Genomic DNA, 9,260 nt, shown 5'->3' on the forward strand with positions numbered 1-9,260 from the left:
AGCTGATATAGATAAGCGGCCACCATGCCCGGCTAATTTTCGTATTTTTAGTAGAGACGGGGTTTCACCATGTTGGCCAGGCTGGTCTGGAACTCCTGACCTCCTGATCCGCCCGCTTCGTCCTCCCAAAGTGCTGGGGTTACAGGCGTGAGCCACCGCGACCGGCCGAGTTATAGCTTCTAATATTTCCTGTATTTCCTGTTGCCCGGTTCAGTCTAGAGCAGGGTCCTCACAATCCTATAAGATCTTGTGGCCGGGCGCGGTGGCTCAAGCCTGTAATCCCAGCACTTTGGGAGGCCGAGACGGGCAGATCACAAGGTCAGGAGATCGAGACCATCCTGGCTAACGCGGTGAAACCCCGTCTCTACTAAAAAATACAAAAAACTAGCCGGGCGAGGTGGCGGCGCCTGTAGTCCCAGCTACTCAGGAGGCTGAGGCAGGAGAAAGGCGTGAACCCGGGAGGCGGAGCTTGCAGTGAGCTGAGATCTGGCCAGTGCACTCCAGCTTAGGTGACAGAGCGAGACTCCGTCTCAAAAAAAAAAAAAAAAAAAAAAAAGATCTTGTAAGATCGGTACCATTATGGGCCCCATTTTCCAAGTGCAGAGACTGAAAGCCCAGGACAATCAAGCGACTCGGCCCCACGGTATTCAGTACATTTTTCTTGAATGAATATGTCTGTGGGGCGTTTGGTGGCCCTGGCATATAGTAGGTACTCAGTAAGTTTTTAACTAAGTGAAGAAATAACTATTCTGTGCATTTTGCTACTGTTTATCCTAAGAGCTCCCCGAGAGCCCGCCCCTTCCTCTAAGCCCCGCCCCCTCGAGCTGGCAATCTCCCGTCCCTGTTTTATGTTGTATCGCTCTTCTTTCGATAGCCAATGGCCGACGTTCCCGCTGAAGCCCCGCCTCTTGTGATAGCCAATGCCTGCTCCCTACCTTGAGGCGCTCTCTTGTGGTATCCAATGTCTTGCATCTCTACTTTAAGCCCCTCCTCCTGAACGGGAGAGGCTGTCAAGGACCCTCCCCTTGCGTTGACTGATTGGCCTTCTTTTCTGCGGTATCCAATGTTCTGCCCTACTTATATCCCCTTCTCTTGTAGCGTTCTGTGTCCCGCCTCTTTCCCTTAAGCTCCACCCCTTCACTCTCAGCGCCTCTGTTCGTCTCCTCCCACCTTTCCCTTTCACCTCCCATAACCTCCCATTAGAGTCTCTGGGTTACGCCCCTTGGTTCTGTCCGTTATCCAATCCCGTTAACTATTGTGCTCCAACCTCTGTTCTCATTGGTCGCCTGGCTTCTCTGTCCGCTGCACGTGGTCCTGAACGACGGCTTTGCAGGCCCGTGACGGCCGGAGGGCTGAACTTCCGTTGGCGCAACGCCCAATAAGCGCGCGCCGGCAGGCTGCCCAGGTAGCCGCCCCCGCCCCCTCGGCGTCCCGCTCCCGCCCCCGGCTTCGCCTCCCGCTGCCGCCGCTGCTGCCGCCGCCGCAGCCGCTTTCCGCGGCCTGGGCCTCCCGCCGTCAGCATGCCACACGCCTTCAAGCCTGGGGACTTGGTGTTCGCTAAGATGAAGGGCTACCCTCACTGGCCGGCCCGGGTGAGGCCGCGCGGGTGATGGGGCCGCCGGGGGGGGGGGTGGGGCAGCGGGGGCCCCGGGACAGAGGCAGGCGCGCACCGGAGGGCAGGGGGTGTCCTGGGCCCGAAGAAGCTGCGCCCCTGGGATCTGGGGTTCCTGGGATCTGGGGGTGTCCGGGGCCCGCAGCGGCCGCGCCCTGGGGGTCTGAGGGGCCTGGGCTGCAGGGAGCTGCGCCCTAGGGGTCTGGGGGTGTCCGGGGCCTGCCGGAGCCGCGCCCTAGGGGTCTGGGGGTGTCCGGGGCCTGCAGGAGCCGCGCCCCGGGGTCTCGGGGTCCTGGGCCTCAGGGAGCCCCGCCCTTAGGGTCTGGGGGTCCTGGGCTGCAGGAGCCGCGCCCCGGGGTCTAGGGGTCCTGGGCCTCAGGGAGCCCCGCCCTTAGGGTCTGGGGGTCCTGGGCTGCAGGGAGTCGTGTTCTTGGAGTCTGGGGGTGTTCGCATCCTGCCGGACCCGCCGTCTGGACCTGCAGGAGCCCCTCCCGAGGTCTGGGGGTCCTTGGCCTCAGGGAGCTGAGTCCTGGGGTTCTGGGGGTGTCCGAGCCCTACAGGAGCCGCGCCCCGGGGTCTGGGGGTCCTGGGCCTCAGGGGGCCGCGCCCAGGGGTTCTGAGGGTGTCTGGGACCTGAGAGACTCTCGCCCTTGTGGTGTGGGGGGCCTGGGGCTCAGGGAGTCGCACTCTGGGAGTCTGGGGATATTCTGGGCCCGAGGGAGCCGCACCTTGGGAGTTTGGGGGTGTTTGGGGCCTGAAGGAGTCGCTTGCCGACGTTCTAGGGGTCCTGGGCCCGAGGAAGCCGTGTCCTGGGGCTCTGGGGCCTGATAAATTCTCTCCCTGGGGGAATGGGGGTCCTGGACCTGAGGGAGCCGTGCTGTGGCGGTCTAGGGGGTGTCCTGGGCCCAAGGGAGCCGCGTCTTGGAGGTTTGGGAGTGTCCAGGGCCTGAAGGAGCTGCGCGCCAATGGTCTGGGGGTCCTGGGCCTGAGAAAGCTGTGCCCTCGGGTTCTAGGGGTATCTAGGGCCTCAGAAACTCGCCCTGGGGGTCCTGGGCCTGTGGGAGCTGCGCCCTGGGGGTCTGGGGATGTCCTGGGCTGGAGGGAGCCGTGCCTTGTGTATCTGGGGGTGTCCGGGGTGCCTCGAGGAGCCAGGTGCAGGGTGTCTGGGAGGGTCTGGGACCTGAGGGACCCTCGCCTGAGGGTCTGGGGGTCCCAGGCCTGAGGGCTCAAGGTTCAAGTTTGAGCAAAACTGGGTAACTTGAGATTTGAGGCCAAGGGTCAGATGTGATGGGAGGCTGAACACTCCCTTGCAGGTCCGGCAGAAGCCCAGTTTTGAGGGGCTGGGGAGTCGAGGGCCATGTGCTAGGGTTCCATGGTTGGAGGAGGCAGTCATGGGGGAAGGCTGAGGGTCTAGGCTAAGGGAAGCTGGGACTTCTGAGTGAGGTGCTGGGGTTGGGGTAATGGGGCTGGAGGCTCTGTTCACAGGGGTCATTGGGACTCGGGGAACTAGACCTTAGAATGAAGTCAGCATCGGGGCTGTTGGGGTACCCTGGGAACTGGCCCCCTGTGGGGAGGAGGATGTAGAAGCTGGTTTTGGAGGGACTTGACGGTGGGGTGGTCCAACCCTAATGCTTGAAATGGAGACAGGCCCAGGCCCAGGGAGTGGGAGCGCATCTGAGGGAAGGGGGCTGGCCGAGGGGACCTTGGATGCCCCTTTATGGAAACTGGGGTCCCGAGGACCTGGATAGTCCCAGGGGTCCTGGCTTGAAGGATGTTCTGCACCTTGGAGTCCCAGGTATGGAGGGGGTGAGTTCCAGGCCCTGAGCGGGACAGGCCAGCGGGGAGCAGGGACCCCAGGCTTTTGTCATCCCCAGGACTTATGGCTGAGTCTCCCAGGGCTGAGGTTGGTGGAGTTGGCCGGGCAGGACTGAGGAATTTGGCACTGGGGGTGGAAGGCTGGGGCAGCAGGGAGGGGCCGTGGAAGGGGAGGCCAAATGGTGCCCTGGTCCAGAACTAGCCCAGGGCGAAGCTGGCGTTGCCGCTGGGATGGGTAGGCCTTGGAGTACCGTGGGCGGGTCCTGGGTGGGGCAGGAGGAAAAGGGGCCTGTGAAGCATGCCAGGCTGGTCCTCGGGTGGACTGAGTTTGGGATGCTTCTGGTGGGAGAGGGATGCTGGGCCTGGCTGCCCATGGCCAAGCCCAGGGGCCAGGACTCTGAGAGTAGCTCCGAGGAGACCTGGGCAAGAAGGAGTGGGGCAGGGAAGATCAGGAGCCCCCCAGAAGCTGGAGAGGTGGATGGGGAAGGAATGCATTGGGAGCGGAGAAGCCACTCTAGCCTGCTGTGCTTGCGCTGACTTTCTTGGGGGAGACCAGAGCAATGCAACTTTCCAGGCACTTCCCTCCCTTTCCCAGCTCTCTTCTTCCCAGAGCACTCGCTTTTCTCTACCCCGTCCCCGCTTCTCCAGCCTCCTCTCCTAGCCCCAGACGTTTCCAAGCACCTGATTGGAAGTGAAGGGGCTGTTAGCCTCCTGTGGGGAGGTGACTGACAGCTGCCGGAGCCCATGGGCCTGCAGGGAGAGGGTGGGACTTCCTGGATGCTCAGAGCCGTTTCTTGTAGCCCACCCCCCACCCTCTGCATCCTTGGAGCTGCCAGCTGCATCCTCTGGGGGACCACCCGTGAGCCCCTCTTTGCGGGAGGGGTCCCCAGGGAAGGTCCTGGGAGTCCATAGACGCTGAGCTTGGCCCCACCCCCTGGTTGCTTCAGAGGGCCGGATCTGGCTTTGCTCAGGTAGAGCACCTGCCCTGGGTGGGCCAGCTCTCTCCCTGGGGTCGGGGGAGATCTCTCTGGATGAGGCACAGCTTTGCAGTGGAGGGGACACAGAAGAATGCAGCTTCCCATTGGGAAGGGGCTGCTGCTTCCCGGGTTGAAGGCTCCCCTCCTCCCAGCGTGATTTGCCCCAAGTAACTTGGATGATTTCTTGGTGATTTCCTGGGTCCGTGGGTAAAGCCACCCCCTGACTGGCCTCTCACTGCAGATCGATGACATTGCTGACGGCGCCGTGAAGCCCCCACCCAACAAGTACCCCATCTTTTTCTTTGGCACACACGAAACGTAAGTGTCTCCTGCTGGGGCTTGGTTTTCTCCTCTGGTGCCTCCTGGGGTGGCCACACTCACCTGAGACTGGCCCCCGTTTCCCTTCTCCAGAGCCTTCCTGGGACCCAAGGACTTGTTCCCCTATGACAAATGTAAAGACAAGTACGGGAAACCCAACAAGAGGAAAGGCTTCAATGAAGGGCTGTGGGAGATCCAGAACAACCCCCACGCCAGCTACAGCGCCCCTCCGGTGAGTACCTGCGGCGGAGAGCCAGCGCGAAGGGTGCTTCTGAGGCCAGAGGAGGCCTCCAGACAGGGTCTCTCACCTGGGCACTGTGGACACATGGGGCTCGATCGTTCCCTGTGGTGGGGCGTTCGGGGCCCCGTAGGTGCTGAGCAGTGTCCCTGGCTACCACCTACTCCATGCCAAGGCCACCGCTACCCCATTCATGGTGATGACAGATGTCCCCAGACATTGCCCAGTGTCCCCTGGGTGGAGGGGAATGGGACAGAATCAGCCCTGGCAAGAACCCCTGCTCTAGAATCAGCCCAAGTTTCTTTTTTTTTTTTTTTTTTTGAGACAGTCTCGTTCTGTTGCCCAGGCTGGAGTGCAGTGGCGCGATCTCGGCTCACTGCAAGCTCTGCCTCCCGGGTTCCTGCCATTCTCCTGCCTCAGCCTCCCGAGTAGCTGGGACTACAGGCGCCCGCCACCACCATTTTTTTGTTATTTTTAGTAGAGACGGGGTTTCACTGTGTTAGCCAGGATGGTCTCAATCTCCTGACCTCGTGATCTGCCCGCCTCAGCCTCCCAAAGTGCTGAGATTACAGGTGTGAGCCACTGCGCCCAGCCTTTTTTTTTTTTTTTTTTTTTTTGTGAGACAGAGTCTTGCTCTGTTGCCCAGGCTGGAGTGCAGTGGCGTGATCTCGGCTCACTGCAGTCTCTGCCTCTGGGTCCAACTGATTCTCCTGCCTCAGACTCCCTAGTAGCTGGGATTACGGGTGCCCTCTACCATGCCCAGCTAATTTTTGTATTTTTGGTAGAGACAGGGTTTCACCATGTTGGCCAGGCTGGTCTCGAACTCCTGAACTCAGGTGATCCACCCGTCTCAGCCTCCCAAAGTGTTGGGATTACAGGGGTGAGCCACTGCGCCCAGCCAGCCCGAGTTTCTAACAGAGTGTTGTCATAGCTCTCTTAAAACTTTGTTTCTTAGGTAAACACATTTTTTTCTTTTGAGAACAGTCCCCTCTTCCACTGTTACTGCCAGATTTTTGAGGAGTGAAAAGGCCATAGTGTGTAGACGTGAGCGTTCTCAGGTGGAAAAAAACATCAAGAATCAGATGACATCTCATTGGCAAATGGGTTTCTGGAAATAGTCAGGGAAAGAAAGGAATTTAGAAAAGTGGAAGGCAAATGGCTAAAAGGCCGTGGAAGGATGGGAGAAAGGTGCCTTACTCTTCAGTATTTTGGGGTGAGATGGGGAGTGGGGAAACTGGGTTGGGGTTCTTTCCTCTGCTGTAACCACACTATTTTTGAGGTTTCTGTGAGAGGCTGGGGGCCGGGGGTAGCCCAGGCTTAGCAGGGGCAGGCATGAAGTTGGCGGGGAGGCCCAGGTAACTGACTACAAGCTAGGGAAAGCTTGGCCGTCAGGGAAGAAAAGGACACCCAAGGTGGTCTGAGCGGAGGAAGGCAGGAGGGGCCCAGACTTTGGCTTTTGCGAGTGGAGGATGGAGTCTCTTTGTGGTGCCTGGTCCTGCTTGAGAACCCAAGGTCTTGAGGCGGCCCGTCTGTGCCTCTGCTTCGTCTCGGCCTGGGCTGGGTGGTGCCTGTGAGCATTTGCTCCAGGATCCGCAGATGTTTCGACGGTGGCACCTGCCATGCACATATGTCATGGGGACCAGGAGCAGTCAGGCACAGTCCTTTGCCTTCTGGGAGCTCATGGTCCAGAATTTGAGGATTCACTCAACAGTTGTACTTTGAGCGCCGAGGATCTGGCAGCCCCTTCTCAAGGGTCCGGGCCCCACTGATGTTGCATGCTGAAGGTATTTTACTTTAACACCTGTGGTGTGTCCAGGAAACTGAGGTTTCCCTGGTTCATACTTGCCATCTTTCCCCAGGCTGTGCCTGTCCCCAGCCTGGATGGATAGGTCGGAAATCCTTCAAGGTAGCTGTTGCATGAGATCTTTTTCTGGCCCCAGGTCAAATTCTCTTTGGTTCCGTCCTGAGCTCATTACCTCCTGGTGAATCATCACACCATTTAATATTTATTGGACACCTACAGCTTGCTAAGCACTGTATGGAGGCCTGTCTTCGAGGAAAGGAAATTGAACAAGCCCTGTACAGATTCCCCAAGATGAGAAGTAGCTTTAGTTGAGGCCACTGCTACTCTTAGCTTCTCTAGCCCATCTATGCTTCCAGATGGAACGTGTGTTTAAAATGCAGATTCCTGGCCGGGCACTGTGGCTTACGCCTGTAATCCCAGCACTTTGGGAGCCTGTGGCTGGTGGATCACGAGGTCAGGAGTTCAAGACCTGCCTGTCCAAGATGGTGAAAGCCAGTCTCTACTAAAAATACAAAAATTAGCCCGGCGTGGTGGCAGGTGCCTGTAATCCCAGCTACTTGGGAGGCTGAGGCAGGAGAATTGGTTGAACCCAGGAGGGAGAAGTTGCAGTGAGTCAAGATTGTGCCACTGCACTCCAGCCTGAGCGACAGAGCGAGACTCCGTCTCAAAAAAAATGCAGATTCCTGGGCCATCTTTCTAGAGGCATAGATTTAATCGTGTAGGACAGGAGCCCTGAAGTTTTGTCCTGGATGCTCCTCTTTTTTTTTTTTTTTTTTTGAGATGGAGTCTTGCTCTGTCGTCCAGTCTAGAGTGCAGTGACATAATCTTGGCTCATTGCAACCTCCACCTCCCGGGTTCAAGCGAGTCTCCTGCCTCAGCCTCCTGAGTAGCTGGAATTACAGGCGCCCACCAGCATGCCTGGCAAATTTTTTTTTTTTTTTTTTTTTGAGACGGAGTCTCGCTCTGTCACCCAGGCTGGAGTGCAGTGTCCAAATCTTGGCTCACTGCAAGCTCCGCCTCCTGGGTTTACACCATTCTCCTGCCTCAGCCTCCCCAGTAGCTGGGACTACAGGCACACGCCACCTCGCCTGGCGAGTTTTTTTTTTTTTGTATTTTTTAGTAGAGGCGGGGTTTCACCGGGTTAGCCAGGATGGGCTCGATCTCCTGACCTTGTGATCCGCCCGTCTCGGCCTCCCAAAGTGCTGGGATTACAGGCTTGAGCCACCGCGCCTGGCCACCTGGCTAATTTTTATAGAGATGGGGTTTCACCATATCGGCCAGGCTGGTCTCGACCTCCTGACCTCAGGTGATCCGCCCGCTTCAGCCTCCCAAAATTCTGGGATTACAGGCGTGAGCCACCATGCCTGTCCTGTCCTGGATGCTTCTGATGTAGCCAGTACATATCCAGTGTTTAGAAGCACAGCTTTGTGGAAATCCAAGCAGCACCCCCCCCTTTTTTTTTTTTTTTGAGGCGGGGTCTCGTTCTTTCACCCAGGCTGGGTTACTGTGGTACAATCATGGCTCACTGCGGCCTCAACCTTCCACACTCAGGTGATCCTTCCTCCTCAGCTTCCTGAGTAGCTGGGATTGCCATTGCACTCAGCCTGGGCACAAGGCGAAACTCTGTCCAAAAAAAAAAAAAAAAATGAGCCTGTTCTCTGCATCGTGGTGTAGACCAAGTTTCAAGATATAAAGCTGGGTGAATAAAACACAGTTCAGAATTACATGCTTAAAAACAGAAAACTGGGGATGGCTTTCTAGGAATGAAGAATCTGGGAAGGATGTTACGGGACTGGGAGCTGCAGCTATCTTGAGAGGAAAATAAAATAGAGTGACCAGCAGGCAGGAACGGGAGTGAGACTGGCTTCTCACTGTAGGCCCGTTTGTTCCTTTTGAATTTTTAACGTCTGTATTCCTACTCAAAACATAAAAATAAACTAATAGGCGGAGCACGGTGGCTGATGCCTGTGATCCCAGCACTTTGGGAGGCCAAGGGAGTGCGGATCACCTGAGGTCAGGAGTTCAAGACCAGACTGTCCAACATGGTAAAACCCCGCCTATACTAACAATACAAAGATTAGCCAGGTGTGGTGGCTCATGCTGGTAATCCCAGCTACTTGGGAGGCTGAGGCACAAGAATTCTTTCAACCCGGGAGGCGGAGGCTGCAGGATGTCAAGATAGCACCACTGCCCTCCAGCCTCGGCAATAGAGCAAGACTCCGTCTCTAAATAAATAAATAAATAAACAAAGAAATAACTTCAAAGATGGAAAAAAGAGACAGGGCTGGGAATAATGGTTCATGCCTGTAATCCTAGTACTTTAGGAGGCCAAAGTGAGAGGATTACTTGAGGAGTTTGAGACCAACCTGGGCAACACAGTGAAACCTCATGTCTACAAAAAATACAAAAATTAGCTGGGTTACACAATTAAATCTACGCTTCTAGGAAAATGGCCGACGAATCTGCATCTTTCTTTTTTCTTTTTTTTAAGTCCCA

The 9,260-nt window shown here is 56.9% G+C and overlaps 1 protein-coding gene across 1 annotated transcript; it reads left to right on the top strand.

The window, feature by feature from the left end:
- The first annotated feature begins 1,430 nt into the window (after window positions 1-1,430).
- Window positions 1,431-5,977, top strand: HDGFL2 (HDGF like 2). The gene is made up of 4 exons (XM_030936863.1): window positions 1,431-1,592; window positions 4,646-4,722; window positions 4,816-5,039; window positions 5,970-5,977. The coding sequence occupies exons 1-4, from the start codon at window positions 1,521-1,523 to the stop codon at window positions 5,975-5,977; spliced, it is 381 nt and encodes a 126-aa protein (XP_030792723.1). The 5' UTR covers window positions 1,431-1,520.
- Window positions 5,978-9,260: the final 3,283 nt, after the last annotated feature.

The sequence above is a fragment of the Rhinopithecus roxellana genome, chromosome 8 (assembly GCF_007565055.1).
Source record: "Rhinopithecus roxellana isolate Shanxi Qingling chromosome 8, ASM756505v1, whole genome shotgun sequence".
Lineage (NCBI taxonomy): Eukaryota > Metazoa > Chordata > Mammalia > Primates > Cercopithecidae > Rhinopithecus > Rhinopithecus roxellana.